This window comes from Triticum aestivum, chromosome 6A, assembly GCF_018294505.1.
Source record: "Triticum aestivum cultivar Chinese Spring chromosome 6A, IWGSC CS RefSeq v2.1, whole genome shotgun sequence".
Taxonomy (NCBI): Eukaryota; Viridiplantae; Streptophyta; class Magnoliopsida; order Poales; family Poaceae; genus Triticum; species Triticum aestivum.
Window position 1 is genome coordinate 448,960,630 of NC_057809.1, and position 17,180 is coordinate 448,977,809.

A 17,180-nucleotide genomic window follows, 5' to 3' on the forward strand; every position below is an offset into this window, starting at 1 on the left:
TCTATCCGAATAATCAACTTAAACAAGTTTTGCTACTGTAAAATTTGACTTAGGTTCAGATTACTAGAACGAAGTTGTTTTCTTTCGTCGTTTGACTTTCTTTGCTTCGTTCGATTTGATTCTTTTTGCCAACCGGAGTTCTTAAGTTGAACCTTCTGGTTAGATCTCTTATTTGAGTTTTACCTGTGCATTAGATGAGTACTTATTGTATGCTTGTTTGTTTGCCTGCGATAGAGTACCCGGAGTGTGCCGCCTGTTACTTCGAATCATTAGGTTTCACGGATCATCAGCAAGGCAAGTAACACTTTGATCATACCTTTTCTACAACCCAGTTTTTTTGCATTAGATCAATCTTCACACATTGCATGATTAGGATCTAATTAAACTGTGAGATGGGAAGTAGATGAGGTAGTACCTATTACCTGTTTATTATCAAACCTTTGGGAGTTACTTCTACGTTTGCTTATTATGCCATGCTATGCTAGTAGACGTGGATTGGGTGAGTGAAATCCATGATAGATGTGAGATTGATAATTAATGGTTTATCTAAGGTGGCAACTTAAACACACATCTGGGTGGATTGAGGCACCTGGGTATTTCAGGACCTGCCTGTTTTCTTTTGGACCGCCACCCAGGCTCAAAGGGATCATGAGACTTTTCAAACTAGAAACTTCAGTGTGCAGCCACAAGCCATTATGGGCTCTGGCATAGTTGACTAAGTCATGCGAACTCTTACAGGGTAGACTAGCAGATGTAGGGGAAAGTAGGTGTACCGGTCTATCCATCGTATGGTGCTAGCGCTTCTGAAAGACTGTGTCTCGGTCATCCGTTTCTCAAACACCATGTAGTGCGAGAAATCCAACGGAGGCGATCGAGTCTTGTGGAGAAAAGTGCGCAAACCTCTGCAGAGTGTAATAAACTAATCATGATTAGCCGTGTCCCCGGTTATGGACATCTTGAGTATCTAGTATCTGGATTATCATCTGAATCTCAACATGTTACTCTAAAATTAATGTTGTTGGGTTAATGATGATGCTTAATTGGGATTGAGAATGTTGTCAACCATTCTCAATGTTTAACAACCACCATGATAATAATTAAATTTATTCCTTGTGAAGTAGGGAAAATTGGCTTTATGCAAAACTGTAACCATAGAGCTTTCCACCAGCCAAATATGCATATAGTATAGTTGTTGCATTCCATTACTCTCTATGTGTTACCTTGCCAGCATATTCCATGTGCTGACCCGTTTTCGGGCCGCAACGTTAATGTTGCAGACTTTTCAGACGACGATTAAGGAGTTTTAGGTCGTGGTTCTATACTCAGTGATGCCGTTGGAGTTGATGGACTCACTTATCTTCCAAGCCTTCCGCTGTTATTATTATTAGATGGCCTTAAGCCATATTTATTGTAATAAGTTCTCTTTTGAGACACTCGATGTAATAAGTGTGTGATTGCTACTCTGCTATAAATCCTCCGAGTAGTGTGTGGTGTCAGCATTACTGATACGGGGATGACACCGGAGCACAGAGATCAGACTGTTTGAGGTCTGGTCGCTATAGAGATGGTATCAGAGCACACGTTGACTGTAGGACACGACCACTAAGCTAAAGACCTAGATCACTACTCACTCTCTTCTCTTCTGACCTCTCATCCTTTCTACTCTTTAGGATGGCGGATGCAAGGAGCAAGTTCACCCAACCGGATGAAGATACACCCTTTGGACGCCACTTAAAGGAAGTCACTAGATACCTGAACATAGGAGTACCAAGCTTCAGAGGAACCTACAACGCCACTTTACCTGAAGAAGAGCGCTGGATGATTCAAGTTCAAATCCCAGGAAGGACGTTCATGCCAGTCACTGAGCCCATAGAGTTTTCTTTTGATGCACCAACTTGGAGTCTAGGAAAGAGCATGGCAGCTCACATCGCCATGGGACGCATTGGAGAAGTCTACCACAAGGATCTCAAGGATACTATCTACCAGATTTGCGGGCGCCGAGATGAACACTGGGAGATGATTAACACCAGGAAAGATAGATCAATTGCAGCTTTTATCCAAGAGTTAAAACAGCACATTCGACGACAGGAGAATTAGATGTGCGCTGACATGATAGATCTGAAGAAGGCTAAGACTAGAATCAAGGAACTAGAGGAAGAACTCAAGGCTACACGCGAAGATTATGATGAAGAAATTGAAGTATTGGTGGAGAAGAATGACGACCTGATCAAGAAGAATGACGAAGAACCCAAGGAGATTAGCCCGGAAGACTACATCATCATCGACGGCACCGACTCGGAAGCAGATAGTAGCGATGATGATTATGTTGATGAAGCAGGAGCAGATATCATGGAGTCTACAACCATAGAATATTTCTAGTAGACCACCTCATCAGTAGTAGTAGTCCACCATGTAAATATAGTAGTCTGAGACTTTGCGACAGTTAGATCGATTGTATGCCTTTGTTTGTTTGAATGAAGTGAATTGTTTGCTTTTGCCTCATGTGCATATGGGTAGTGTTTTCTCTTTAGACCCCCTCTATTCTTATATCTCATCTCTTCTAAACCTCAGATGCCTCCGAGACGTGACCCCGGATTTGCCTTTCCGCCGGAGCTCACCCAGTTGATCCAGCAGCAGAACACCTTGATGCAGTTGCTAGTCCAGAATCAGAATCAGGGGAACAACGATAACATCCCACCACCACCACCACCTGTTGACCACTTAGCCCGCTTTCTTAGGCTGAATCCGCCGGTGTTTTCCAGTAGCACCGAGCCGATAGTAGCAGATGATTGGCTCCGCAAGACAGCTAGGGAGTTGACCACAGCAGGATGCACATATGCGAAGAAGGTGAAGTTTGCCGCACATCAGTTAGAAGGACCCGCAGCATCATGGTGGGAGAATTTCACAGCCACCTTTCTAGTTGACACTGTCACATGGGATCAATTTCAGCAGGCTTTCCGTACTGCCCATGTTTCAGCAGGAGCTATGGCCATGAAGAAGCGTGAGTTTCATAACTTGCTCCAAGGAGGACGGACAATTGGCCAGTATGTGGAGGAGTTTAGTAAGCTAGCACGTTATGCCCCAGACGACGTTGCTACGAATGCAGCTAAGCAGGAGAAGTTCCTGGAATGACTGAATGATGAGTTGAGTATGCAGTTGATGGTAGCCACCTTCAACAACTACCAGGAGTTGGTAGACCGTGCTCTTATGATTGAAGGGAAGCAGCAGCAAATTGAGAACCGCAAGAGGAAGTATGGACAAGGAAAGTATAATTCAGGAGCTCAGCAGAAGCCACGTTTTACCCCTAGACCGGGAGGACATTTTCAGCATACCCATGGAGTAGGTAGCTCATACAATCACAATGGCACCAAGAATGGTAATGGAAATGGAGGAAGCAATGGCCAGAACCGCAACACCCCATCAACCCCAGCCAAGAGAGATCTGAGTCAAGTCACCTGTTTCAAGTGTTCCAAGACCGGACATTATGCCAATGAATGTCCTGAAGGCCAAAACGGCAATGGAAGTTCTGGGAAGAAGCCGAACCCTTTCAACAGGGGACAGGTGAACCACGTTAATGTGGAGGAGGTTGAAGCTCAGCTCGATGCAGTAATAGGTAAGTTTTGGTTAAGTCATTTACTGCACTCGTTCTTTTTGATACTGGTGCATTGCATTCATACATATCAAGGGGATTTGTGGAAAAGTATAGCCTACCCACTAGGGTTCTCAAAACACCTATGCTAGTAAGCTCACCAGGAGCAGAGTACATGGCCAGTCAAGGATGTTTTCAAGTGCCATTAAGTATAGGACAGCATGTTTTCCCAACAGATTTAATTATTCTGGAATCTCAAGGTCTGGATGTGATTCTTGGTATGGATTGGCTGTCGATGTATGGAGGAAACATCGATTGTGCTAGTAAGTCAATTTTGCTTACCACCCCAGAAGGGAGAAGGATCAAGTATGTATCCCGGCATGCGCCAAACAAGACACAAGTAAATTCATTAACAGGAGTTGTGCAGGAGGAAGTACGAGTGGTAAGGGAATTCCCTGATGTATTTCCAGAGGAGTTGCCAGGCATGCCACCGGATAGAGATATCGAGTTCTTGATTGAGCTATTGCCAGGCACAGGGCCAATATCAAAGAGACCATATAGGATGCCAGCAAAGGATTTGGTGGAAATTAAGAAACAGATTAAGGAGTTACTGGATAAATGTTACATTCGCCCAAGTTCTTCACCTTGGGGATCACCAGTACTATTAGTAGAGAAGAAGGATGGATCGTTAAGGATGGTTGTTGATTATCGAGGATTGAATGAAGTAACAATCAAGAACAAGTACCCGCTACCAATGATCAATGATCTATTTGATCGATTGCAAGGAGCTAAAGTGTTTTCCAAGATCGATTTGCGATCAGGGTACCACCAGTTGAAGATTCGAGAACAGGATATTCCGAAGACAGCTTTTACCACCAGGTATGGGCTGTATGAGTATACCGTTATGTCATTTGGTCTGACTAACGCGCCTGCCTATTTTATGAACATGATGAACAAAGTGTTTATGGAGTTTTTGGATAAGTTCGTCGTAGTGTTCATTGATGATATCCTGGTTTATTCAAAGAATGAAGAGGAACATAAGGAGCATTTGCGTTTGGTACTTGGAAAGCTCAGAGAACATCAATTATATGCCAAGTTCAGCAAATGTGAGTTTTGGTTGAAGGAAGTAGGATTCCTCGGACACGTTATATATGGAGAAGGTATAGCTGTTGATCCCACTAAAGTTGATACCGTGACCAAGTGGGAAGCCCCAACTACCGTTGGAGAGATCCGGAGTTTTCTTGGACTCGCAGGATACTACCGGAGGTTTATTGAGAATTTTTCAAAGATTGCGAAGCCTATGACGGAGTTGTTGAAGAAAGATACCAAGTTCAAATGGACTGAGCAATGTGAGGCTAGTTTCCAGGAGTTGAAGAAACGCTTGGTTACCTCGCCAGTGTTGATTTTTCCAGATCAGACCAAGGATTATGAGGTGTATTGCGACGCTTCACGTCGAGGACTTGGAGCAGTGCTTATGCAGGAAGGGAGAGTTGTTTCATATGCCTCAAGACAACTGAAGCCCCATGAGTTGAATTACGCTACGCATGATTTGCAGTTAGCAGCCGTAGTGCATGCCTTGAAGACATGGAGACATTTCCTCATCGGAAATCATTGTGAGGTGTACACGGATCATAAGAGTTTGAAGTACATTTTCACACAGAAGGAGTTGAACCTCAGACAAAGGAGATGGTTGGAGCTCATCAAGGATTATGATATGAGATTGCATTATCATCCCGGGAAGGCTAATGTAGTAGCTGATGCATTAAGCCGCAAGAGCCATGTCAATACGTTAATGACGGGAGAAATACCCAAGGAGTTAGCAGAAAATCTTCGTGAACTATGTTTGGAAATAGTTCCGAGAGGCTATGTAGCAATGTTGGAAATTCAGTCAACTTTGATGGACAGAATCAGGAAAGCTCAGAAGACTGACAAGGAGATTGCTTCCATAAAGGAGAAAATGAAAGAAGGAAAAGCTAAAGGATTTCGTGAGGATGAGCACGATACCCTATGGTTTGAAGACCGTGTCTATGTGCCCAATGACCCGGAGATCAGGAAGTTAATTCTGCAAGAGGCCCATGATTCACCCTATTCGATTCACCCAGGGAATACCAATATGTATCTGGATTTGAAGGATATTTTCTGGTGGATCGGAATGAAGAAAGAAATAGCAGAGTATGTAGCAGTTTGTGATGTATGCCAGAGAGTAAACGCAAAGCATCAGAAGACAGCAGGATTGTTACAACCATTGCCGATACCCGAATGGAAGTGGGATAAGTTAGGCATGGATTTTTTTACGGGATTGCCCAGGACTCGTTCAGGCTATGACTCGATTTGGGTTGTAGTCGATCGATTGACGAAAGTAGCTCATTTCATCCCAGTAAAGACCACTTATACCAGTGCTAAGTTGGCAAAAATATACATGACCAGAATAGTATGTCTACATGGAGTTCGGAGGAGTATCGTATCAGATAGAGGAACCCAGTTTACCTCAAAGTTCTGGAAGCAGTTGCACGAAACTTTGGGAACCAGGCTAGAATTCAGTACAGCTTTTCATCCGCAGACAGATGGACAGACCGAGAGAGTCAATCAGATTTTGGAGGATATGCTGAGAGCTTGTGCGCTAGATCATGGATCTAGTTGGGACGATAATTTGCCATATGCAGAGTTCTCTTACAACAACAGTTACCAAACCAGTTTGAAGATTGCCCCTTTCGAAGCTTTGTACGGAAGGAGGTGCAGGACACCGTTGTCATGGGACAAAGTTGGAGACCGTCAGTTGTTTGGACCTGACTTGATTAAGGAGTCTGAACAGAAAGTGAAGTTGATTCGCGATAGGCTCAAGGTAGCCCAGTCCAGACAGAAGAGTTATGCAGATTCTAAACGCAAGGAGACAGTTTACGAAGTTGGAGACAGAGCTTATCTTCGAGTATCTCCACTTCGGGGAACAAAGTGTTTTGGAGTTAAAGGGAAGTTAGCGCCACGATTTGTAGGACCATATCGAATTTTGGAGCGTATGGGAGAAGTGGCCTACAAGTTGAAATTACCCGAAGGATTGTCAGGAGTTCATGATGTGTTCCACGTTTCCCAGTTAAAGAAGTGTCACGTGGAGATGGCTGACATACCATTGAGAGACACAGTGCCTTTGGAAACTATTCAGTTGGATAAAGATTTGACCTACGAGGAGAAACCAGTTAAGATCCTCGAGTTTGCCAGCCGAGTTACTCGCAGCAAAGTTATCAAGTTTTGCAAGGTTCAGTGGAGCCACCACACGGAGGATGAAGCCACCTGGGAACGAGAGGAAGATTTGCTCAAAGACCACCCTCACCTATTTTCTAGCCAACCCGAATCTCGAGGGCGAGATTCATCTTAAGGGGGGTAGGTTTGTAACATCCCAAATTTTCAATTTGGAATGTTATACATTAGATCATCATGCATATCATATTTTATTTGCTTTGGGTTTTGATCCTAGAAAATTCTAAGCAACTCAAGGACCCACGGAGAGAGTTGGGGATTTCGTTATTTTCATATTTGAGTTTTTCTCAAATTTTGAGAATAGGATCATTTGATTTTATTTATTTTATCATCAATTATTTCTATTACAAAAATATGAGAGAGGGAATAAAATGACTTTCCCAAAATATAGAAATATTGAGGATTTAATAAAAAAATCAAATAGTTTTATTTCGGAGTTTTTTTGTTGTTTTTATTTGAATTAGGAAAATGCGCGTTTTTCAAAATTGCATTTAGGGCCCAAATAAATGTTCACTTTGTCGGGCTTGATTTTAGAAGCCCGGGAAAATTTATTTCGGGATTTTTGGAGTCCGTTTAGTATTTCTTTTTATTTTATTTTTCTTCTTTCAAGCGAAAAAAAAGCGGAACCAACTATGGGCCGTACTCGGCCAGGACTCCGCCTAGCCGGGGCCTTTATAAGCCGGGGCAAGCCAGCCCGAAGGCCCAGCCGCCCCGAAACCCTAGCCGAACCCTAACCCTAGCCGCCAGCCGCCGCCACCGCCGCCAGCCGCCAGTCGCCGCTGCCGATCCGCCGGAGCCGCGCGTCGCCCGAGGTTCGCCGCACCTCGAAATTCATGCCGTTTAAAAAAAATCCGTCCGTCGTTTTTCTTTTTCGTCGGATTTTTCCGCGGTTATTTTTCTGATCGCGATTTCTGATCCGATTTTCGTTTTAGTTTAACTTTTCGCTCGTTTATCGGAATCAGGCGATTCAAGCGCCTGGAGTTTCGTCTCGAAACCCTCTATCCGAATAATCAAATTAAACAAGTTTTGCTACTGTAAAATTTTACTTAGGTTCAGATTACTAGAACGAAGTTGTTTTCTTTCGCCGTTTGACTTTCTTTGCTTCGTTCGATTTGATTCTTTTTGCCAACCGGAGTTCTTAAGTTGAACCTTCTGGCTAGATCTCTTATTTGAGTTTTACCTGTGCATTAGATGAGTACTTATTGTATGCTTGTTTGTTTGCCTGCGATAGAGTACCTGGAGTGCGCCGCGTGTTACTTCGAATCGTTAGGTTTCACGGATCATCAGCAAGGCAAGTAACACTTTGATCATACCTTTTCTACAACCCAGTTTTTTGCATTAGATCAATCTTCACACATTGCATGATTAGGATCTAATTAAACTGTGGGATGGGAAGTAGATGAGGTAGTACCTATTACCTGTTTATTATCAAACCTTTGGGAGTTACTTCTACGTTTTCTTATTATGACATGCTATGCTAGTAGACGTGGATTGGATGAGTGAAATCCATGACAGATGTGAGATTGATAATTAATGGTTTATCTAAGGTGGCAACTTAAACACACATCTGGGTGGATTGAGGCACGTGGGTATTCCAGGACCTGCCTGTTTTCTTTTGGACCGCCACCCAGGCTCAAAAAGATCATGAGATTTTTCAAACTAGAAACTTCCGTGTGCAGCCACAAGCCATTATGGGCTCTGGCATAGTTGATTAAGTCGTGCGAACTCTTACAGGGTAGACTAGCAGATGTAGGGGAAAGTAGGTGTACCGGTCTATCCATCGTAAGGTGCTAGCGCTTCTGAAAGACTGTGTCTCGGTCATCCGTTTCTCAAACACCATGTAGTGCGAGAAATCCAACGGAGGCGATCGAGTCTTGTGGGGAAAAGTGCGCAAACCTCTGCAGAGTGTAACAAACTAATCATGATTAGCCGTGTCCCCGGTTATGGACATCTTGAGTATCTAGTATCTGGATTATCATGTGAATCTCAACATGTTACTCTAAAATTAATGTTGTTGGGTTAATGATGATGCTTAATTGGGATTGAGAATGCTGTCAACCATTCTCAATGTTTAACAACCACCATGATAGTAATTAAATTTATTCCTTTTGAAGTAGGGAAAAATTGGCTTTATGCAAAACTGTAACCATAGAGCTTTCCACCAGCCAAATATGCATATAGTATAGCTGTTGCATTCCATTACTCTCTATGTGTTACCTTGCCAGCATATTCCATGTGCTGACCCGTTTTCGGGCTGCAACGTTAATGTTGCAGACTTTTCAGACGACGATTAAGGAGTTTTAGGTCGTGGTTCTATACTCAGTGATGTCGTTGGAGTTGATGGACTCACTTATCTTCCAAGCCTTCCGCTGTTATTATTATTAGATGGCCTTAAGCCATATTTATTGTAATAAGTTCTCTTTTGAGACACTCGATGTAATAAGTGTGTGATTGCTACTCTGCTATAAATCCTTCGAGTACTGTGTGGTGTCAGCATTACTGATCCAGGGATGACACCGGAGCACAGAGATCAGACTGTTTGAGGTCTGGTCGCTACAAAAATCTCCATAAATTTTTATCGCGTTAAGACTCCATTTGGTATGGCTTTTCTGTGAAACAAAAAACTTGCAAAAAACAAGAACTAACACTGGTCACTAGATTAATATGTTTGTCCATCAAAATAATATAAAATTTCACCAAACCATACAAGATTGATGTAAATATAGCGTGAATACTTCATAAATTATAGATACGTTGGAGACATATCAGTAGCACTTAGAGGAACTGTGGTCACCACAAGCTGCAACATTATCTCAAGACTTGAAGCCGTGAGAAGATTGGAAAAGTTGAACACGTTGGTCAAAGTTTGAAATCAATGCATAGAGGTGGTTAAGGAAAAAAGCGGCTCGGTGTGGACGTCGAGGGCGGAGATGAGTGGTTGGTAGTTGAGAGCGAGACCGGAGAGGATGTGGGGTATGAGCTCTTCATCACTGATAGGACTCCCAACACATGCAAGTTCATCCACAAGGGACCTCATGCGCGCGAAGTAGGTGGCCATGGTCTGAGTCCCCTACTAGGCCGGCGTTGGTGAGGGCGACACAAAGGTTGTTGATCTTTGACCTGGAGGTGGAAGAGAACATGGTTGGAAGATATTTCCATAGAGCAACAGGAGTGGGAATTGATACTACCTAGATCAGGACCTCCTTTGTCAAATTGTTGAGGAGGTAACCGAGCACATGTTGGTCTTGCCTGACCCAGGTCGCATGCTCGGGGTTGGTGATGGTGCTCTCCTTCCCCTCCCTTCCCCTCATGACGACTTTCTTGGCTGACTCCGGACCAGACCCATCGAGAAGACCATAGAACCTACCGCTACGTAGTTGGGAAAGATTCTGGGCGTGCTAAAGAATGTAATTCGGGCATGAGCTTTCCGATGACTTGGATGGTCAGGGCTGCGGCGGAGGTTGAAGAAGACGCCATGAGTTTAGGTGTTTGGGGATGGGTTTTCTGATCTGGTGTTCTCGCTATGGGTTTTTTGATCTAGAGATGTGTTCCTGGTTCTAGGTTTTGGCGATGGAGTTGTCGATCTGGAGAGGGGTTTCTGGTTCTGGGTTCTGGCGATGGGGTTCTTTGATCTGGTCGATCTGGAGAGGGATTTCTGGTTCTCGGTTCTAGTGATGGGGTTCTTCAATCTGGTGTATAGTAAGGGGATTCTAGGTAGCTGAATTCATGTTTCAACTATTTTATTTCAACACTTAGCTGGATTGTAATATTTACTCCCCTCATGCCAAATTACTTGTAGCAAAAATGGATATGTATCTAGAACTAAAAATACATTTAGATACTTCCATTTTTCTGACAAGTAATTTCAGATGGAGGGAGTACATTTGAACTACTGTCGCATTTGAATATTTTCACTCATTGAAGATTTGATATGTTATTATTTCGAGTGTCACGGGCTTTAAGAAAACAGAGCCATGCATTTAGGGGATAGAGTTGGATGGCCATCCTCACCTCTGTGTCTATGAATAGTGTGACAGTTTTAGGAGCCGAGATGCTCTCTTTTTACGGGGAGGAGGTTCCCTTACCTGCCCAAGCCATGGTACATCATTTTGGACGTGTTTGGTTGCTCCCCTCAATTTGCCTGCATTGCATCTATTGCTCTCTTGGCCCTTACCGAGGAAAGACGGGGGAAACCAATATCTGCACCTCCCTTGGTTACCCGCGTCGAGGCTGCCTCCATTAGGGGATTGATTTTGGAATGGTGTTTGGTGTCCTGCATTGGCCGGGTAGATGCAAATACACAATATTTGGTTGCACATAGGCAACAAGGTGTAGTAACCTTGTACCCTACATGGTGAGCTTACCCGCTACACCTTTGCACACGATCACACCGATCACACCAACAGAACAACACGACAATCACAATGAACTGGACGATGATGATGAAGTTCTTCTGCCTGAGCAATCGATTCACCTTGCCAACTTCAACACTGTTGCATGCTTTCTTGAGCAGGGCCTTGGAGTAAGCACTCTCTACCGCTTGCCTACTCTTAACCTCTGTGGGAGCTGTTCTTGTAACCCGACACTTGTTCATTGCATGCTTCCCATGAATTGTAAACCCCTACAACGCTGCCTCGAAACACCAAATACCACTTGTCCCAGCATTGCAGAAGAGCAACAGTTCAAGCAGCAAGCAATGGAGCACACTAGATATGAAACATAACCAAGCATGCATGATCATACGACATACCAAGTTCACCCTACTACTACTATGGTGCCATTCTACCACCATATCCAAAAGAGAGTGTATTCCTACCACCGCAAGTTGCCCATTAGCGTGAGGGGTCAGTGTATACCATCTCACCGAGTCAGAGCACCCTGTGAGCGCCTGCCATGCAACAAACCCAATACCCTAGGCCTTGTTGTCCAACAGGTGGCTTAGAGCAGCCATCGGAGCCTCTTGGTTGAAGTCACCTTGGTCCAGGTGTAGAGGTCAGGGTTGACGTCGATCGACTTGTTCTCCCTTATGGCGGTTGCCACTTCCTTGACGGCCTCAGTCATGCTTTGTGAAGACACTGATCTCGTCCTCCGTCAAGCTGCCTCTCTTACTCTTCCTATCAAGCACAGAGACGTGCTCAAAGCCCTTATCTGGACCATCAAGGACGATGGTCTTTGACTCCTGAGTGTCTGGGAACTCAGGCATGGGCAAACCGAGCGGCTCACCAGAGCCCATGGCATGCTTGACGGTTGCCAGCCCAAAGAAGAAGAAGATGTGTTGCATTTGGTTGTAGTCCTAGATGGCTGTGTTCAGAAACTCCGCATCTTTGGGGTGATCCTAGGAAAGAAATACAACATTGTTAGTTGAAGAAGACAATGGTTGACAGGCTTAAACAAGGAGGACGTGAGCTAACCGCGGGGCCTTGGTAGTGCTCTGCCTCCAAAATGATCGAGCAAGTGGTTTGGTTCCATGACACGTTGCTAAGGTCTCTAAGAGCATCTACAGGCGGACTCCTCCAATTGACCGGGTGGGCGCGGGGAGCACTGACCGGATAGGAGAGAGAAGGAAAAAGTAGCAAAAAGTTTACCCAACCGGACCCCTCATATCATCCCTATACGCCCGGGCTATCTGCGGACCCTCATATCCATCTCAAATATGGGGAGAATACGAGGGCTCGCGGATGCGCCCGGGCGTTTCCGGTCATTCCGCCACATAGGATGCTCCCCACCCCGGACCACCTTTTCTCTTTCTTTATTCATTCTTTTCTTTCTCTCTCTCTTCATCTCCACCAATCACATGCACGTGACCGGACATATGAGGAAGAAAATGAGAAGTGTGACTGTGCAGACGGATAAATAAGGACTTAAAATGGACACGCCCGGTCACTGACTGGGCGTGCCCGTAGGCATTTGAGGGGTCGAATTAAAGGTACGTGGCTGAAGATGCTCTAAGCTTGGACACTTGGATCCATCTAGGTCTCCACTTTCTAAGGTGGTTGTAGACCTGGATGGAGATCATCTCCTAGCCACAAAACTAAAACGCTGCTTCTCAACGATGTTCAGGCGCACCTCTTCGTCCTAACCCCACTAGATATAACTGCCCTCCTGGCCGCCCCCCGCGTCGCCTCCCCGAGCGAGGCGACCGGGGGCTCATCTCCCCGCCCCCAGCGCCCCCCTCCCGTTCCCCGCCTCCCGCCGCCGCCGTCCGGCGCCACCGGGCCCTGCCCGCGTGGTGTTGACGGCGGCGGCGGCCGTTCCTTCCCCGCGCGCGGTGCCACGGCTCGGGTGGTGCGTCCCGCGCGCGGTGCCACGGCTCGGGTGGTGCGTCCCGCGGCGGTGCTCCTCGGTCAGCGGTGATTTCGGCAGCGGCGGCTGCTCCTGGCGGCGCTACTCCGGGTGGCGTAGAGGCGGTGGCGCAGCCACTTGGCGGCGCGCTGACGCGGTGGATGGTGGCGGCGCCCTCCCGGCCCAGATCTGGGCCCTTTTGGGCCCCATCTGGGTCTGGGCGGGCCTGTCTCGGTCTCGCCTGCGGCGGCTCCGGCGGGGCCGGTGGTGGCGCGGCTCGTGCGGGGGGTGGTGGAGTCGGTGGCTCGTCTACTGCAGCTCGGCGACGGGTGCTTCACGAGCCCCTTTTGGGCTCGGCTGGGCTTCGAGGGCCTGGTACGCTCCCCTTGCCGTGTCCGGTCGGTGACCGCCGATGGCGGTGGAGGTTGTCTCCTTCGGCGTGGTTGCTCTCGCTGCTGTTCTTCGTTCCCGGCTGCTCCCTCTCGTTCTCGTCGGTCTCGCTTCGATGACCACGGTGAGACGGCGGTGATGATGGCAAGGCCGTGGTGGCGCACGTACGTGGGTGGCTTGTCTGGTGGAGCGCGTCGGGCCGTTCGGGGTTGTGGGTGTTGGCGGATGGGAGAAATCCGGGCCGGCTTGCCGGCACCGACGCGGTGACGCCCGTGGGCGCCATCCTTCCTTCCTGAAGGGCGTCGGATCTTCCCCTTCGCCACGCCCCTCCGCGTACCGGGGGAAATCCTAGGACCTGTCCGGGCAGCAGCGTCGTCGTCGTCGTGTTCTTTCCTGAAGGTGCTGCTTGATATGCGGAGGTTCGAGGTGCCTGGAGCGAGGTGGTACATCTCCGGTGGGCGCAACGGTTTTGGGTTATCTTCGTTTTCGTCGATCCGATGTTGTTGACGTTATTTGCCCCAGCATTGAACTCTTGGTTGTATCGGGCGGTTGCTATATCAATAAAGCGGGGCGAAAGCCTTTTTCTCATCACTAACCCCACTAGATATGAGCTCGCACATTTTCTGAAGCACCAACGTGGACACGAATGGCTCTCACTTCATGTTATACCCCCTACCATCCTTTTTTGCCTTTGCGGTTGCCATTTGTGCAGTGGCAATAGCAACAACATTTGGCACAACGAGCACAACTATTGTAGGCACACAAGGATCCATGCTTTCACTCTCCCATCCTCGATGAGAGGCTGGGAGTTCTCGCGCGGATTTGGTTGCGCTTCACGTGGACAAGGAAACACGTCCCTTGTGAGATGAGGCCCGTATGGAATGCATGCCCCGACACGCAAACGATTTAACGGAGCTGGGCTGGATGTCACCCCTGTCGCGCGCTGCGTGCCCCGTTTCTTGTTGCGGCAGCGCAGGTGGAGATCTCCGGCATTAAAGTGCGGCCCCCGGGATCCTCCTCGGCCCCAAACAAAACCGTCCTCGTCCCCCGCGCCCCCCAAATCTTTCCCTTCCACTCCGGGACACCCCCCTCTCGTTTCACATCGCATTCATCGCCCCATCCGCTCTATCCCCCAGGCCTTTACAGCTACGTCGGTCTAGCCTCGTGCGCGCGGTGACGCCTCGATCCTCCAGCAACTACTAGTACCAGTTGAGTTTTCCTCGCAGTCCTCCTCCTGCTCGGGAGCGCGAGGGAGATCATTACCCATGGGGAGGGCGCCGTGCTGCGACAGGAAGGGTCTCAAGAAGGGGCCGTGGACGCCGGAGGAGGACAAACAGCTCGTCGACTTCATCCAGGCCAACGGCCATGGCAGCTGGCGCCTGCTCCCCAAGCTCGCAGGTCCGTCTTCTCCCTCAGATCCATCAGTCCAACCATGAGTTTCTACTACTGCTCGTTAGCTCGGTGTTTCTTCTAAGTTCTACTCTTGTGCCAGTCATGGACCTAGCAATGGTGTATTTTGATTTTGGATTACAGGTTTTGCATGCACGGTTGTGCTGCCCTACAAATCGCTATTTGTTTTGTAAAAGAAGCGGACTAGTACTTTCTAGTTTGATTGAGCAAGCTTTCGTGGGGAACACAAAATTTGCATTGTTTCCAATTCTCCATTAGAGAGAGTTTTGATGTGTGAACTGCACTGGGTGGCGTTGCCTGCAGAGCTGAACCGGTGCGGCAAGAGCTGCCGGCTACGGTGGACGAACTACCTGCGGCCGGACATCAAGCGCGGGCCCTTCACCGCCGAGGAGCAGAAGTCCATCGTCCAGCTCCACGGCATCGTCGGCAACAAGTAAGAGCCCAAGCCTTAATTTACCTCTTGAGCTAAGCACATTTCGGCACTACTGTAGCTCGCGCACTATCGCCATGAGCTCGGCCCAGCGTGCCACTGTGTTCTGTCTGTGCACACACACAGTGCTTGCATGGCCCCGTACGCGCGCTCAATGATGCGACCTGATGTAGCATTTCGGACGCATAACTCGTGTAGTCCTATTAGAATTTATTTACAACGAAGTACACATGTTGGTGCTCGTAGTATCAGGGTGATGGTGTGAGTAATGGAGTATCTTTCATGATTGCAAGTGACGGCGGGCCTGTCCTGCTGCTCTCTTTGTGCTGCGCAGGTGGTCCATGATCGCGGCGCAGCTGCCCGGCCGGACGGACAACGAGATCAAGAACTACTGGAACACGCACCTCAAGAAGCAGCTCCGCCGGATGGGCCTCGACGAGCCCCCGCCCGGCCCGACCGCCGGCTGCCCCGCCGCGCGCCACATGGCGCAGTGGGAGACCGCGCGCCTGGAGGCCGAGGCGCGCCTCTCGCTCCTCTCCTCCTCCGGCGCCGCGGCGACGGCCACCACCTCCGGCTCCGCGTCCTCTTCATCGACGGCGGCCCCCGGCGCCGCGGTGGCCGATCACGCGAAGCCCGCCGACGTCTTCCTGCGCCTGTGGAACTCCGATATCGGGAGCTCTTTCCGCAAGGCGGCCGCGCCGGTGTCCGTCAAGGAGGAGGAGGCTGTGGTGCCGGGGGACGACTCCTCGGCGGCGTCCAACAAGATGGACTCTGCGGCGGCGGCGGCCGAGTACCAGATGTTCCTCGACTTCGCCGGCGAGGAGCTGGGCCTGTTCCACGGCCGGCACGGCGGCTTCTCGCTGTTCCCGCCGCTCGACGTGCTCGCTGAGGCGTCCCTGGACACGGCGTTCTAGCAAGACCGTTAGCGCGGGGGTCGCGTACGTACATACGTAGTGGTATAAAGTACCTCTAACGTACGCCTGTGCGCATGTATGTATGCTGTATATGTTTTGCCTTTTGTGGCGTCCGGTGGGGGGGGGGGGGGGGGGGGGCGTGTGGCGCGCGTGGGGAAGTAGCTACTACGTGTGTCAAGATGCATGAGAGATTTTTGGTAGTAGCAGTTAGGAGGTTTAACTGGGGCTAAGGCTGGACATCATGGTGTATTACGGTTTGTGATGGGATTCTCTCCGAAGACGCTCTAATACATCGTATGATGTTCGATCCTAATGCACCTCGTCTTGGAGCTGTTCTAACCTGAGGCTTTCTAAAGCAAACCTCGGATGTTTCTGCAGCCTACCTACACTGGGCGTTTGTTGCCGGAATTGATTGATGAAAATTTGGGTTGATAACACGAGAATTAAAATTTAAGGACGCCGATAAGTGCCACATGTGTGGGCGTTAGGAAGTCCGCCCACATATTTTGTGTGGTGTATAAGAGGAACAGCCCACACACCTACGTGTGGGCAAAACAACTAGCGCTCACACGCCTCATAACTTTAGGAGTTGCCACATACTAATACTAGGCAGTTGAGAGAGTTGCCATATACTCATAAACATGCTAGGGTAGTTGCCATGTAAAAAGGAAGAGTTGTCATCTGCTTACGTGCACGTTAGGGCAGTTGTCATGTACATGCACGTTAGGGCAGTTGCCATGTACCATGCAAAAACATATGGCAACTCGGTAAAAAGAGAGTTGCCATTTGCTTACGTGCACACTAGGCAGTTGCCGTGTACCCTGCAAAACACATGGCAAACTCGGGTAAAAAAAGGAGAGTTGCCACCTGCTTATAAAGCACACTAGGGGCAGTTGCCATGTGCACTGCAAAA

At 48.2% G+C, this 17,180-nt stretch overlaps 1 protein-coding gene across 1 annotated transcript; it reads left to right on the forward strand.

Moving 5' to 3' along the window:
* Positions 1–14,476: 14,476 nt before the first annotated feature.
* On the forward strand, positions 14,477–16,395 carry LOC123130720 (transcription factor MYB17). The gene is made up of 3 exons (XM_044550536.1): positions 14,477–14,911; positions 15,227–15,356; positions 15,688–16,395. Exons 1-3 carry the CDS (start codon positions 14,779–14,781, stop codon positions 16,265–16,267), a joined length of 843 nt encoding a protein of 280 aa, XP_044406471.1. The 5' UTR covers positions 14,477–14,778; the 3' UTR covers positions 16,268–16,395.
* The last annotated feature ends 785 nt before the right edge of the window (positions 16,396–17,180 follow it).